Here is a 17,329-nt window from a genome sequence, read left to right on the forward strand (position 1 = left end):
ATTTTATAATATATTTAAATTTATATTTTATTCAAAAATAAAAACATTATCTGTTTCTCAAAAACATATAAAAATCGTATTATAAAATTTACAAGAACAAATAAAATAAAATATTAAAATCGAGATATATTTTGTTATATTATACGAATACCTTTCTAATTTTTTATAACAAAATTATCAATGTGTTTTAAACAAATAAAAGAAGATATATTGTTTTACTAGAAGTACCACAACACTGAGGACCTTTCTCATCTTTCTATGTTCTGTTCACATCCGTATGCCACAGAAGCTTTTAAGCACGGGGGGACCACTTAACATCGCCGTTAGTCAAAGTCAAACTTCCGTTAACTATCGTCAACCTTTTCTAGGATCAACCATAATTGCTAGATTGCACGCGTAAATTGATTAAATGAAAATTTGGGTTTACCGAAAAGGGTACTCGTGCAATGTAAGAATATATATCTTGATTTTAATGTTTCATATTATTCCTTTTTTTAGACGTTATAATATGGTTTTTATATGCTTTTGAGAAAAATATAATGTTTTTATTTTTGAATAAAATATAAATTTGAAAATATCATAAAATTTCGAAAATAAACATATCAATATTAGTATCAAATTAACTGTTTAATTTTTTATTATTATTTGTGTATTGTCTTTAATTCAAAAAAAAATAATATAATTTAATTTAGATTTAATAACAAAGTAATTTATTTTTAATTTAATAATATTAATTTTTATAAGGATAATAATTAAGCATTCTGTAAAAACTCAATGGTTATCTTAATTATATTTTAGATATTTTATATTTAAAATAAAATGATTATCTTATATTTGACTATATTTATCTGCAGTTAGTTTCACGAATTCAAACATGAAGCTTTAATAAGTTGTACTTTCGCACAATTTATTTGTAATCTTGAATTTTAAGTAATATGCATCAATTGGATTATCTAGCTTGGAAGCCAAAAGTAAACCAACGATTGTAGAAAGGAAAAGCTTGTATCAGTATTTTGTGAAACTCCGAATGTGACCAGATGTCTATCAGAAAATAAATAAGACATAGTGTCGTTAGAACCATTATGCGCGCCAGTGAAGGAACTAAAAAACACATTGTTTTTTATTATGGAATTTCGTATTATTGACATACACACCGAATTAAATTAAAAATGTATGTTTCACGTGTTTCTTGAAAATATGAGACATTTAGTGACACATCTATGTTCATGCAGTCGTGTTTATGATGCCTTCGACAATAGGTCATCTGTATGTGTAATTGAAGCGTTTGGTGTGTCGGTTTTATATACGTTTTCCTGTATCTAAACGTTTTTAGATGAATATTCTTGTAAAAAATTATCTGGGATGTCAGATTAATCTATGACAAAAAAAAAACAGTAGATATAAACAGATGCATATATAACATAAAGTTAACTTTGTACTTGAAAAACGGGTAGATAATTATAATAGTTCACATCAATGACAGTTATGATATTTTACGTGTTTGCGACGTATTTTACTCTATTGCAATGATTTTTCGTATTTATGCATAGAAAAACATGTTTCATGCGTTTACAGATTATGAAATAATGTTGTAACAAAAACATTATTTTAATAAAATGTTGATAAAAATTCATCTGAATATGAAAACCAATATATTTATTCGATTACCTTATATACTTTTTTCGTTATCAGTTTAAAACATATAAATTATCAAATTAACAATCAACAATTACAACTAATGATACGATGTGAAAAGTACAAATGTATATTGATCAACAAATCAAATGAAGTACAAATATATATATATATATATATATAGGGGCTCATTCAAAGGAGAACTGATTAGTTTGTGGTAACTGTGAGATCCAATCTTAACTACAAATCAACGAATAAATAAGGAAATTAGTAATTATGGTATTTTGAGTTAAAATTAAAATTAGATGGCATTTTAGGTATTTTTTAAAAACTCATCTCTCCTCTCTCCCATCTCCCATCTCCAATCTCCGGCCTCCGGCCAACATTATTCCGGCAGGTACCAATTAATCACAAAGATACACAATGTGATACCCATTGTGATACCAACTCAAACCATAAAAACATGTGATACACCTTGATAAAACAAGGAAAAATAATGAAATTGAATATTGTGATACACTGTGTTACAGTGTGATCATACTCTCAACAAAATCCACAGTAATGATGCCTAATGCAGTGGAGCATCCTTCCTCAATTCAGAAAGATCTTATGATGAACTGCTACTATTTCTCCAAAATCAACGAACCTTTAAACAAAGAAGGAACCATTAGTCAGGAAGACATAAGTGATCCTGAACCGATTCAACCAAACATTCATGAATCCTTGACAACAAGAGACATACCCTCGACAGGGGGAGACATAACACACCTATTTGTTCCTAAAATATTGTCTCTCCTCCGGTACCTAATATTGAAGCTAGTGACTTGGATTGGCGTAATCATCTTCGATGCCGGAGATTGGAGTTGAGGGCGACAAAAGTGAGAGGGTGGTGTTACAAATCAATCCACCGCCAACCGAATTTCGATTAGCGCCTCCGACGACGAAGAATGGTGTCGGACTCTTTATCTTGTTCAATCTCCGGCGGGAGTGAGAGGGCGGCGTTACAAATCGTTGGCCGGCTTGATGAAGAAGAAGAAACATCAATAGAAAAAGAGGGTTAGTCGATGAAGGAAGGAAGAACAAGAGGGTTAGGGTTTTATGATTATAAACATTACCAATTTACCCTTTATGTTATTTTAGGATATAACATTAATTATTTAAATGATTGGCTCACATTGAACCTCACAGTTACTACAAACTAATCAGTTCTCATTTGATTAGGCCCATATATATATATATATATATATATATATATATATATTACCCAAATACTTACCCTGTAAGTGTTTATCGATAGGAGTCAACACTATAATCTATTTTACCAGGTAATATTATAATATATTAAAACGGTATTGTATGTAACAATTTACCCGAAACGCTTACTCGAGTATAAATTTATCGGGTAAGACTCTTTATCTTTATCATTGTTCTTATCGGATAAAATTTTTAACCCTTGCCATGTTCATCAGGTGAAGAAAATTTTCTGATAAACACCGACCGGATACATGTTTAATGAACGGCTCTTTGGACAATGCATTATCATCATAATTGGTATATATAATATGTTTACTTTGTTTTCCAAGTTTGTATATAGTAAAACATGTTTCATGTGCTGACAACTAATAAAACAAAATGATTTAAATTAAAAAATTTAATAAAAATTAATTTTAATATAAAATTAAATTTTAAACTATATCTGTAACCGTATATTCATGTGATACAACGAGATATAAAATTTTATTAAAAATAACTAATAAAAAATTTAATGTCACGTCTTATTTAGAAAAAAATAAAATCCGATATTAATATTTAAATAAAATAAAAATTATAAATGGTGATTAAACATGTCTTCATAATTTGAAAACTTAAAACACTGAAAATATTTATCGATATCAGTATTAAATTAACGATTATAAATTATCATCATTTATATTTATTTGTTTAATTCATAATTTTTGTAATTTAAATATTTTTTATTTTAAAATAAAGGTATAATTTATTTTAGTTTTAAACAACGTTCTAAAAGGTTCGCCACAACAATCGTCATGATGCTCGTGACTCAAGACTTGTCTCTGATGCTCGTTAAGATTTATTTTATTTTGAAACTACAATGAGAACACAAGTTTTCTGCTGGTAGAGTTGGTTTACAAGACTTTTCATCCACCCTGAACCCGAATTTGAATCTCGTTAGTGTCATTTTCTTGGTTTTTAGCTTTTAATTTCAGATTCATTATGTTTCCGATTTTTGTTTTTTGCAATATGAGACTTCAACATAAGACATCACGTATGAAAATCAATAAACTAGCCAACATACCAATGATAATTTTATGAAAGACATCTCTATATTTGTTTCTTATAGTCAAATAATGCTACCATTTAATTTTTTTTAACAAATACCATATATTTCTTCAAAAACAAATACCATATATGAAAATTATAAATTGTAAACATAAATTTACTATAAATATAATAAGTATTATTATTTTATACCGTTTAAAATTTAAATTATATAAATAAAATTAGTGTATAGACGAAGGATCGTGTGACAAAAAAATTAACGTAAGAAATGTAAAAAGAGATCTAAATTCTTGATCACCTTTAATCTCATGTCCAATCCATGAATTACGTTTTTAAAAGAGAATTGATTCGGTACATCTCAATACACCTCATTAATATTGACATTAAATTAAGATTGATCTAAAGATAAAAATCTCTTCTTAATTTTCCCTAATTTCCCATCTCGTTGAAACCCTTTGTGTATATGTATATATATACACTTCTAGTTTCGTGTTTCAAAAATTACAACTACAGTACGATATTCCAGCACCCCAATGTCTTCTCACACCATCTACTCCTCGCCGGAAAATCTCCGTTCACCCCTAATCCCACCGGAAAACAAAACCCACCTCGCCGGAAACGATGAACAACCCATCGAACGCCTCTGCATTGACGACATGTTACGCAAACACTGCGGCGAGTTTGGATATTGGCAATTGAAACACTTTGTTCTCACGTGTTTAGGTTGGGCTCTCGAAGCCTTCCACACCATGGTCATGATTTTTGCCGACCGGCAGCCGGATTGGTCATGCTTACCAAATTCCGACTGCGTAGTCGCCGCCGATAAGGGGGTTTGTGAACTCCAGCCTGACACGTGGCAGTGGGACGGTGGTCCGGCAACTTCGACGGTGGCCGAATGGGGATTAATCTGTGGCCAGAAATATAAGGTTGGGCTTGTTCAGGCCTTGTTCTTCGGCGGCTGCATGATCGGTAAATCTCTAATCTGTTATTTATTTTATTCAACCACAGAAAAAAACACGGCGGCGCGTGTGACATGTTGGCATTTTCTGGCGAGTTTGACACGTTGGCATCGTCCGGCAAGTCCACATTAATCACTAATGCATGCGATATGGAGAGCATTTCTTTTTTAATTAAAGTCTCTAAAAAAATTATTTTAATTATTTTATTTTAAATTAAATATTAAAAATTAAATCTCTAAAAATTTATTTTATTTTAACAATTATTAATTAAAAAGGTGATAAATCAGGGTTGGTAACTTGGTATAAATGAACAAGGTGCTCGCCTGAATTTTCTGACACTCGTGGAATATTATTTAAATTTAAATTTAAATTTAAATAAAAAGGTGATAAATCATGTTTGGTGTTGATCAACGGGTAAATTGTATGAAAAATTAATGTATTTTAACTTGATTTTTATTTGAGTAACTCAATTTCAAAAACTTCGATTTTGATACCTAAGATGTAAAGTTTTAAACATTTAAGTTCTCGTGTAATTGGTTGAAACATTAACCGATTATCATGTCAATGTGACGAATGATATGATATTCAATTCAGTATTATTTATTGACGTGATTAGTAACATAGATTTTTTTAAATTTAAAAATGATTTTTTTAATGTTTAAAACTTTATATTTTAAATATCAAAATGAAATTTTTAAAAATACGTTATCTAAAATAAAAATCAAGTTAAAATAAAGTATTTTTTTAATGCAATTTATCCTTAATTAAACAGTTTAAATTAAAAGTAATATAACGGCGGAGATGGGTTTTAGGGTTTTGAGAGAATGGCAAAAGGAATCTTGACACCGTAGACATGGGATATAAGTAGAGATTCCATTTTGATATTTTAAAAAAAAAAATCTATTGTTTTATTATTAACTAAAATGTGGGGATGGGAATGCTTTCTCAATATTTAGGGAGTGTTAAGGATTGTTTATAAAAGCTACAATTTATTGATTTATTTCGGTATGATATCGGTAATAAATATTTTTGAGTTTTTGTATAAACAGTTTAAAATTTAAGATTACAAGTAATTGTGTATACGTACAACTTATTAAGCTCTATATTGGAATTCGTGTAACTAACTGTAGATAAATATAATCAAATAGAAGATAAAATTCTCATTTTAAATAAATCTAAAATATAATTAGGATAATTATCTATACTATATTATAAAATATTTGATAAAAACTCTTAAAAACAATTTTGTATACATGAAGTACTGTTTATTGATGGATATTACATAAAATTCAATATTATAAATAAATTATGCGTAAGTACAATTTATTAAATCTTTATTTTTGAATTCATATAACTAATTGTAGATAAACACAAGATAAACATATCATTTTAGATATAAAAAAATTAAGATAATCATTAAGTTTTAACATGATATATTGTTATCATCCTTATAAAATTTATATTATTAAATAAAAATAAATAAATTTGTYATTGAATTTAAGTTAATTTATAATGAAAAATTGATTTAAATAAATTATATAGAAAACGAAAATTTTTAAATAATTAATTTAATATTAATATTAATACTTTTTTTTTTAAATTTATATTTTATTGAAAAATAAAAATATTATCGTTTTCAAAAACATATAAAACCGTATTATATCAACAGAGAAAAATAAATAAAATAAAACATTAAAATTAAGATATCTCACTGTATTAAACGAATATCCTTCTAATATGGTAAAATTGTATGAAAAATATTGAATATTTTAATTATATATTTAATATCGTAATCTTTAAAATAAACATACAAATGTCTCTTGGTCTCTAACCTTAAAAAAACCTTAAATTAGGTTCTTCATGTTTGTCAACTTTCGAACGATTGTGAGCACTCTTGTCTGATACTAGCTAACTATTTTCATTAAGTTCAGTTAGATAAGTAGTATTTTAGTCATTTCACTATTATTTAAATTTGCATAAAAATTAGAACACATATTTGGTGACGGACCTACAGTAGAGCATACGTGCCACCGTATTATTCATCCGTCGAAGGGTAAAAAAATTTAGGTTTATGAAAGATACAACCGTATTAATTTATTGTATGACACCGCATATTTTGAAACTACAATGAGAACAAGTTTGCAAGAATTTTATTCCACCCAGACCTAAGTTCGAATCATGTTAGTGTCATTTTTTAGTCAAATTGTGTCACCATTCAAACAAAAATTTCTGTAAATTTGTTTCTTATAGTCAAATGGTGTCACCGTTTAAAAAAAAATTCTTATATCTTTTTTTATAGTAAAATGGTGTCACCGTTTAAAGTAATTTATGGATCCGTCCCCTATATTATATTTTTAGTTTTAAATTGTAAAAGGAAAAGATAATCATCACCTTTCTTTAATTATTTTACAATTTAAATTTAAAATATTATATATTTTTTGTTTTAATTTAAGGAAGATAGTGAATGGCTAAAATCACCCCCTCATTTAATTGGATTTAACGAAAAAGTTAATGACGATAGCCCGATCAGTTGAAGTGAACAAAGAATGAAAAAGCCTTCTTCCCCCAATCCATAATGACTCGTCAATGAAGCCGACATGCAGCTAGAGTCATCACATCAAATATTGGGCACGTGGGTAAGTGGACCTAGTTGTACAGACCGACCCAGAGAGGAACGTGCCCACGAGGGCACCACCAGATGTTGTAGATGAACCTACTAAATCCGAAACTGAGTTAGCTGTTGGCACAACAGGGTGGTGCCTTATCGCACCGCGAATGGACGCGCCTTCGTATTGAATTAAAAAATGCCTACACCCATAGTGAACTTTCAAAAAGATCCTTAAAAAAGGCAGGCCGAACTTCTAACAACCCGCCTACTTCCATAAGTTCCAGTGGTGGGCTGTCGGTCTGATCTCGTTAGATAGAGGAACCAAAACCGTTAAAACTAATAAACGTGAGAGACAAATATGAGTTTTTGAAGTTAATGTCAGTTAAAAATTGTAAACTTTAGGGACCAAAATTGAATTTTTTTAAAAAAAAAACTGACATTTTGAAAAGATATATGGAAACATATATAAGGGGATAAGGAACCAAAAAGGGGGCGGCTGAGTATGAAAGATTGGACCAGACAAACACGACTCTCGTCCGTCGGAAGAGTGGAGTTGGACTTTTGTATACTTCCGATATTTATTTGTCAGTATATATAGATTCAGGGATGATTTGTTTATTTTTTAATAGTTTTATTAAAAGTCAATTTTTAAATCATTAAGAGGTGAATCTTATTTGGTAAAAAAAAAATCTATCTATTAATGGTCCTAAAACTCTCTAGATGATTTTGTATCTTGGGTTTTCCTTAACCATTCAACACCCTAATTTCATTCTGAATAATTACCAAACAATTATTTTCATTTTGCACCGTATTGTCAAAGTCTCTTAATCATTCGAACCACTTAATCATTCTGCATCAAATCATTCAGCAACTGCCAAACAACCCATTAGGATAAATATTGTGCTTGTTTATTTTTGAAGTATATACTTTATATATAGCAAATGTAACAAATAAACTTACATATACTTCTTATCTTTAGTGAGGTTTGAACCCTTGTCTTGGTTAACTAGCTCGCTCTTTTATATTATATTTTATCCCTTCTAGACCTTACATTCGGTAAGCTATACCGTAATGCTGGGTTTATATGGTTTGATTTATTTCTCGTATCGTTTTTGGCAGGTGCCGGAATATTTGGACATCTATCGGACTCAAAACTCGGAAGAAAAGGGTCGCTCACCGTTGTGTGCATACTCAATGCCTTTTTCGGATTACTAACGTCCCTCTCCCCAAACTACTTGACCTACACCCTCCTTCGCTTTCTTACCGGTTTCAGCACCGGTGGAGTCGGTCTTTGTGCGTTCGTCCTTGCCACCGAGCCAGTAGGACCTTCCAGCCGGGGTATGGCGGGGATGTCCACGTTCTACTTCTTTTCTGGTGGAATAGCTTTGCTCTCCGGGATTGCTTACATTTTCCAAACATGGCGATCTCTATATGTTGCTTCGTCCATACCGTCCCTACTTTTCGTGTTTTTGATCCTCCCGTTCATTTCGGAATCCCCTCGTTGGTATCTTATTCGAGGCCAAACGGATAACGCAATGAAGATAATGCGTGCCATTGCCGTCACCAACGGAAGATCTCTTCCAGATAACGTGTATGTTTCCCGTGACGAGGAGGTCAACGATAACGATCAGAAGGGTAATGAGGAACGGTCGAGAGAAGTCGTGACGGGATCAGTGATCGATGCACTCAAATCGCCGTTAACTCGAATCCGTTTGATTCTCGTGGTCGGAATCAACTTCGCGTGCTCCGTTGTGTACTACGGTCTCAGCTTAAACGTGGTCAACCTCGAGACCAATCTCTACGTCAATGTGCTAGTCAATGCGATCGCGGAGATGCCGGCGTTTCTTCTAACCGCGATCTTGATCGATAGGTTCGGACGGAAGCCGTTGGGAGTCGGGACACAGTGGTTCAGCGGAGCCTTCTGCATCGCAGGCAGTTTTATGGATGGAAAAGGAGCGTGGAAGGTGATTCGGATGTTCTGCGGTGTTTTGGGGATCTTCGGGATGGCGGGGACTTACAATCTGCTGTTTATATATGCAATGGAGTTGTTTCCAACGGTGGTGAGAAACGCCGCCCTCGGATGTGCAACACAGGCGGCACAATTGGGGGCGATTCTGGCACCTTTCGTGGTGGTTATGGGCGGCGGGTTGCCATTTTTGGTTTTTGGCGTGTGCGGGATTGTGGGCGGTTTTCTTACGTTTTACTTGCCGGAAACTTTGAACAAGCCGCTGTACGACACGATGAACGGAATGGCCGATGGAGAGAACGAGGTGTAGCGTGAAGCGTCGATGTTGCAATACCTCTTTTTACCCCAAATATTGCCCATTAATAATGTGTAATTTCTAATAGGAATTTATTTAACATAATCTAAGTTCAGTATATATAATGTTGTATCATCAAAAGAAATTTAAGATGTATCAATGAACATGTAAAAGGAAGTTACTTTGTAGATTAACGTATGAGAATGTGGAATCCTCGGGTCACTTTGTCCCAGATTACTCTGCAAAAGAGCTTTTTAACAAATGTGGAACTCCAACAACCCACAGTGGCAGACCCACATGCAATGATACGTTGGCATGAGCCATCATCTCATGGTTCCGTCACAAGGAGAAAAATTACGTTTGTCGGGTGTTATCGTATTATTTTGCTAGGTGACACCATATAGTTTTTGAAACTGAAATGAAACATTAATGACTGAGATGGTTTGAGTGTCAAATTTGTCGTTTTTTAGCTTAAATTTTAGTGTTTTTTTATATAATATGTAAGCCGGACTTGAACATGGTCACTTCTATGTAAAGACTAGGAACCAACCAACAAATCTGTAATAACATTCCGAAAAATAATTTATATATTTCTTGCAGTCAAATTGTGTCACCACTTGAAAAAAATTCATGATGCCGACCAGACAAGGGTTGCTTTTTCTGCCTCGATCGATGGTTAGTCAATGTTTCAGTCAACGCTTACCCTGACGCATGGGAAACAACCATTTTCAGTCGGCACTTTGGGTCGAGTCGGTGCTTACCCAGACTGAACCCTTGGTGCTTTACCCAATTTTTGTTCGTAAACAACCCCTGAAGGTAATAAAACAAACCAAACCAAATGAACTTGATATGCACACATTCAAAAAAAGGGTCTACACCATCCTTTGGAGTGCCCTCACTGCACTGGTCCCAGATGGGGGGAGTAAGTTGCACACGCATTCTATTGGTGGGGGCGATGACCGGACTCGAACCCACGACCCCACACACATATGGGTTATATACAAAAACCTTACGTCAGCGTGGATAAGATAATGACTGATGCAAATTGATGAGCATCTGATGGATATGAGCCGTGACCAGGGAGAAAAGGTTTGATTAATAAAAACAAAAAGAAATTCGATATAACATTAGGCATCGTTGACTAAAATGGCAACGATCTATTGTTTTCCAACGAGCAACCTGATAGACTGACTTTAACGTAACACGTAAATATTACCTGTGCTATAATAAATGAAGGTCAAAACTTTCTTGCTCAAATAGTTGAAAAAATACAGTGATTATCATAGACGCACCCAAACTTATATAGTTCATTGATCGATCTTTCATTGCTGGCCATATTGGTTGTTCCCATAGGAAGGAGGTGGTGGAGGAGAAGGGTCTCTTGGCCTCGCATATTCTGCAAATATAACCCAACCATCCAAAAACTGCAACACCGACAACAAATAGAGATTAACATGATGAACGTATCGATAGCACATACTCTAAGAGTCTTTAATCGTTAGTAGAATTACACCAAATTGTGTGTGTGTGTGTGTCTGTGTATAATGTATACATGGTCACCTAGGGCCTGTTTGTCAGTAGCTTAAAAGGCTTAATGGAATTCACAACTTATTCGGTCAGCTATGCATGACTGTTTGGTAGTGGCTTAATGATACTGAAAGTGGCTTATTCAGTAAGTTTATAAGGGGGAGCTTTATGCAGAAAGCCAATTTTTTCCAAAACCTTTCACTCCCAAAAAAAGGGCCTTTTATTAGTTGGCCCCAGTAAAACCCCCAGTCAATGCTTACGTGAATTGCTTAACAATCCCAATCCGCCCCACACGGTCCTTATATCTATGAAACACCCTTCCCAAACAAAAACTTTCCCGATCTATAAAGACCGATTAATACACACAGACAGCTTTATCCATACAGGACTTAATGAAAAACCAACCAACAGCACCTTAACCGTTTAAGAAGAGTTGGGGAGGGTACATGATCTTAAGAGGATAAAAAAACAATTCAAATAAAAATTAAGGTTGAACAAGATCTTAGACAGGATACCATCAAATGACCACAACAAGGATGAGCAATAAGCACTTATCTCTTTGTTTATAACCATTAGTGACAGACGAAAAAAACTAAAAGTGAAAGCATATGGCATGTTGTGTTGCTGATGCATTACTAAATGCTAGTTGATGAGACTAGCTGACTGGGTCACATAAGCACTGTTGAATCCTCAGCATTCAGATCATGCAGACCTATATGTAATTTCTTCATGTAATAGATCGCAGTGTTGTGAGAGTTACTAGATAAAAGGCAGCACCTAAGAAAGACATCTTTTTGAATTTTTGGGTTTTGTCACACACAGGACCAAGAACTTGATGAAGATGTTCGCCATGTGATATACTGATATTGTGATGAGAGAACAGTACGTGGGATGGCGACAAGTATTAGAAGTCTTATGTAACTGTGAACTACTAACGTTGAAAGCTAGATTCTATGGGACAACAAGAAGTCCAGAGGACCACCAAATGATATATATCTATACTATATTATAAAGCATTTGACAAGAATTCTTAAAAACTATTTATGCATGAAGTACTGTTTATTAATGCATATTACTTAAAATTCAAGATTACAAGTAAATTGTGCATGATTACAATTTATTAAAGCTTCATGTTTGAATTCGTGTAACTAACTATAAATAAACATAATCTAATACAAGATAAATATCTCATTTTAAATATAAAATATCTAAAATAAAATTAGGATAATCATTGAGTTCTAACAGAATACTTAATTATTATCTTTATAAAAAAATTATATTATTAAACCTAAATTAACTTACTTCGTTACATAAAATTCTTATAATAAAAATTTTGAATTAAAGAAATTGCACAAAACAATAACTTTTAAATAGTTAATTTGATGTTAATATTCATGTACTCTTTTTAAAATTTTATGATATTTTAGAATTTATATTTTATTTAAAAATAAAAACATTATCGCTTTCTCAAAACCACATAAAACCGTATTATATCGATACAGATAAAGAATAAAACAGAACATTTAAATGAGATCTGTCTCGATGCATTGCACGAGTACCCTTCTACTATATATATAAAGGGTTGATTTCACGTGAGACCGGGCTGTTTTCGTGAGACCCGTGAGACCACTTTTTTACACTTGAAACTTCACAGCAGAACATTGTGAAGGTAAAAAAGTCCAAACCTTCACAGCAAAAACACTCTGAACGTTACCTTCATAGTGTTTTGCAGGGAAGTTTCAAGTGTAAAGAAGTGGTCTCATGGGTCTCACCCAAACAGGCTGGTCTCACGTGATCCGAAGTCTATATATATATATATATATATACACATACATACATACATATGTATATATATATCCAAGATTGGTGTAACAATAAATACAAATGATGAGGTAATAGTGCATATATACAAGGATATATAGGTTTAGGAGTGAGGGCATCCAGGCAAAGATTAGGTGACATAAGAGAAACAGATGCGACAAAACATGAGATGGTTTGTATATTTATAACGAAGATTTTGACCTTTAGGTGAGATGAGGTTACATGTATCCAGATAAATACATTAGGATAGGGAAGGGAAGGCCAAGATTAGCATTGAGGTAAGTAATAAAAAAAAATTAATTATTTAAAGATTTATAACATATCTAAAAGCTGGGTCTATTTGAGAGAGATTAGAAAGATGCCATTCATGTTTCAAAATCTGAGAATCCAGCTTAGCAAATAAGGATCAAAATAGGGGATGGAAGATACCAAGCAACATAAGCCCGCCCTATGAACCATGACATGGAATAACTTGGGAATCATTAAAACTTGTATCGTCACTAAGCAATATGTTATCAACAGATCATGGTGTTAACATATATTACATTTAGGCATCAAGTCTTTACAACAGGAAATGGACCATTCTGCATCCCTAGTTACTTCTACTTATCAAATACTAATGATGTGCACGATTACCTTTCCATCCATTCCCTCGATGCCTGCAGCAGCCCCTTCAAGTGTGGTATATCGTACAAAGCCAAACCCTTTTGACCAACCTGATGCACGGTCTTTTACTACTCTAGCTGCAGAAAGTAACAGAAAGATAGAAATCAAATTCAACTTAAAATAACAACGTTCATGACTCAAGTGCCATAATTTATGCAGAAGAAGCAAACCATGAACAACTTCACCAAACTTCGCAAAGCATTCTCGAAGTCCTTCATCAGTTGTGCGTTTGCTAAGACCTGCATTCAGCACCATTGGAAACTCAAGAAAATGCCCATAGTATCATTTAATGACAAATTGAACACAACATTAAAGTATCAAATGTAATATTAATATCCCCTAAACAAACAATAAAAATACAAACAACAGACATGAAATCAACCACCATAATCTTTGAGTATGAGTACGAGAGAAAACTCATCATCAGAAAAAATTGACTGTATGCATATTGCTTTTTTACTTCCCACTCGTTATCATCATAAGCTCGTACCGCTGAGTGGATCAAATAAACTATTTAAAGCGATTAACATGATAGGCGATAAATAACGTAGGGTTTATACAGAATTAATACAATTAAGCACAAAATAGGGAAGCTCCGTGGAGATTAGCGCATATAAATCGAGATAGACGAAGGGAGATATAGAAAAGGTACCTGATACGAAGAGGTTGGTAGAAGGTTCAGCCTGCGGCCTCTGTGGTTGATTGGCCGGCTGTGAAGGAAAAGGGAAGTTAGTAGAAAGAGTTGAGAAAAGCGATCTGAGGCCACGGGGACCGGCAGCCGCGACGGTTGTGGCAGTCCTCATCGCCATCGCCATCGCCATTTTTGGGGTTTAAGCGTCCGTAAACCCTTGTTCCTCCCACAAGCGGTTCTCGAAAGGAAAGGAAAGGAAAGTCGGTGGCCACTGACCACAAAATTAGGGTTATATGATACCCGACCCCGTAGTACAAATTCAAAGTATCTCAACTCAAATAAATAAATAAAATTAAAATATGTTATATAGGGGGTGTTTGTGATTGCTTCTAAAAATAACTTATTAACTTATTCTGGTGTGACTTCGATGATAAATACTTTTGAGTGTTTAGATAAATAACTTATACGATACCAAATCGATAATAAAAAGTTTTTAAATAAGTTAAGCTCTTCTGACTTATAATAAGTTGATAAGTGTTTTTGTAGAAAAACACAAGTTATTTCAAATAAGCCACCTCAAGCCATTATCATTTCTCAGCAAAATTCAATATCTCATAGTTGATATTTTAGTAACCACTCCAAAACTGGTTCTAGATGCATGGACCTTTCTTGTACATTATTGATGCAATCATTCATCTTTTTGTGTTTTGATGATTAACAAATCAGTCAATTTAATGTTTAAAATTTTTAAAATATTTAATTGCTTGTAATAAGTAGTTCACAACGATTTGTTGAATCTTGAAATCTCACATAAGGTGTGCCAGATTGGCAACAAACGACAAAGGTCCGAGTTTGTCAAGCAAATTATTTTGAAAACGTAAATGTTTCTTGAAGAAAAACCAGCTAAACATTATTTTTTATCTTGAATACCTGTTACAAAAGTGTTTATGTCCAGTAGTAGAAGTCATGCCTTAAATCTTTCGAGTGAAGAGTTCAAATATTTCAGGTAACGAATTTTGTTGAACTAAATGAGGCAAACTACCAAAACTCATTTGTATGGGTTTTTTTCCTGTTATCTTCAGGTACTGATCTTTTTTTTAGTGGTTATTTTTTATACGTAAACTTCCATGTGGTTTCAAGCATATTTTCGTTTGCTAGACAAAAAAGTTTTAAGGGTCTTGTGCTATAAATGCCAAATAGGTTTTGGTGTTATGAGGGATGGTTTTGCGTTAAATTGAGAGACGAGATAAAGGGAGAAGTTGGTTAATTTACAAGAAGTTTCAAGATCAAATGTAACACGACATACCAAAAAGGGATGCAAATGAATCAATCAATGCAACCGTGGGTAAAGTCGTCCGCTTTATTACCAGTCAACGGAGCATATATGTATCACATGTGATTGCGAGTTTATATCACACATGACATGCGATTTGAAACTTCTCGCATTTTCGTTTGAACCGGTCGCTATGTATATGATGATATATATTAATGATTGTTCTAATTGTATTTATGTAATATTATGATTGTGTAATATTTACCGTTATTTTACATTTATCAACTTGTCTATAAACCACTATTTATTTGTAATTGAATTTTATGCTAACAGTTAATTTATTGGTAATTAAGCATGGATTGGGTACGACATAAAGTTTTTTTCATCAATATCGTGTATCAACCAATTGTAATTTGTATGCAAAATCTTTTATTATGTACCAACCAACTGTATTTGTTATTAATTTTTTTCCGGTTGGTATTAGTTTATACCAATTTCAAGTTACATGTACAAAATCTTGTCATCTTGTTCAAAAGTTGAGTGATATTTTGAGTTTTAAGGCAACACGTATGATGTTTGAGGATTTTAATTTCAATGAATAAAACTTGTAAATATTCACATGTTCAAACAAAATAAGATAAAGCTACAATCTTTAATACTCAAAACTTAAAGAATACTAAAAAATAATAAATAATTAAATAAATTTGTACAATGGTACACCGCTTCCAATACTGTGTACCAACCAAGTTTATATAAAAATTAAAATTAATATATACACATATCGGCCCAGGCGGGGCCGATGATCACCGTCTTCGTTAAAATCCCCGAATATGTTCCAGATCCTGCCCCGTCCCCGATATTATGTTCTCGAATCCGACTCGAAAGTTTAGGTTTTCGATTTTCACAATCGGTTTACGTTTTTTTTGCCATCTCTATAAAAGGTCTTAATCGTCTAAATCGATCTAGACCACTTTTTTATAGTCCCATTTGACCGGTTTGGTCATTTTCTAACAAACCGTCCGACTTAAAAATAAAAAATCAAATTACTGTTGTGATTTGATTTGTAGTTTGGAGGATTAAACCGTCCAAATCGGATTAGTGGGTAATTACTAATCATAGCATAAGTCATTAAAAATAAATTTATAGATTTTCATTTAAAAAAACTAGAAGGGTACTTATGCAATGCATCGAGACACATCGATTTCAATATTTCATTTTATTCTTTATCTATGTCAATATAATACGGTTTTATGTGGTTTTGAGAAAACGATAATATTTTTATTTTTGAATAAAATATCATAAAAATTTGAGAAAACTAGATCGATATTAGTATCAAATTAACTATTTAAAAAAATCTTATTTTGTGTAATTTATTTAATTCAAATTTTTTTTTATAATTTAACTTAAACGTAACGAAGTAATTTAATTTATATTTAATTATACGATTTTTTTTAAAAGTAATAATTAAGTATTATGTTAGAACTCAATAATTATCTTAATTATATTTTAGATTTTTTATATTTAAAATGGATATTTATCTTATATTTGATTATGTTTATTTACAGATAGTTACATAAATTTAAAAAATAGAGCTTTAATAAGTTTTACTTACATAAAATTACTTAATATTGAATTTTAAGTAATATGCAT

At 32.3% G+C, this 17,329-nt stretch overlaps 2 protein-coding genes across 2 annotated transcripts; one reads left to right on the forward strand and one right to left on the reverse strand.

The window, feature by feature from the left end:
• Window positions 1-4,466: 4,466 nt before the first annotated feature.
• LOC112500182 (organic cation/carnitine transporter 4) lies at window positions 4,467-9,975 on the forward strand. The gene is made up of 2 exons (XM_025103525.1): window positions 4,467-4,902; window positions 8,620-9,975. Exons 1-2 carry the CDS (start codon window positions 4,467-4,469, stop codon window positions 9,774-9,776), a joined length of 1,593 nt encoding a protein of 530 aa, XP_024959293.1. The 3' UTR covers window positions 9,777-9,975.
• Window positions 9,976-10,842: 867 nt separating this feature from the next.
• LOC112500186 (organelle RRM domain-containing protein 2, mitochondrial) lies at window positions 10,843-14,678 on the reverse strand. The gene is made up of 4 exons (XM_025103528.1): window positions 14,428-14,678; window positions 13,946-14,014; window positions 13,746-13,852; window positions 10,843-11,185 (listed from the first exon to the last, which is right to left on the reverse strand). Exons 1-4 carry the CDS (start codon window positions 14,594-14,596, stop codon window positions 11,084-11,086), a joined length of 447 nt encoding a protein of 148 aa, XP_024959296.1. The 5' UTR covers window positions 14,597-14,678; the 3' UTR covers window positions 10,843-11,083.
• Between the last annotated feature and the right edge of the window lie 2,651 nt (window positions 14,679-17,329).

Source organism: Cynara cardunculus, assembly GCF_001531365.2.
Source record: "Cynara cardunculus var. scolymus isolate 2C chromosome LG 17, CcrdV1, whole genome shotgun sequence".
NCBI lineage: Eukaryota > Viridiplantae > Streptophyta > Magnoliopsida > Asterales > Asteraceae > Cynara > Cynara cardunculus.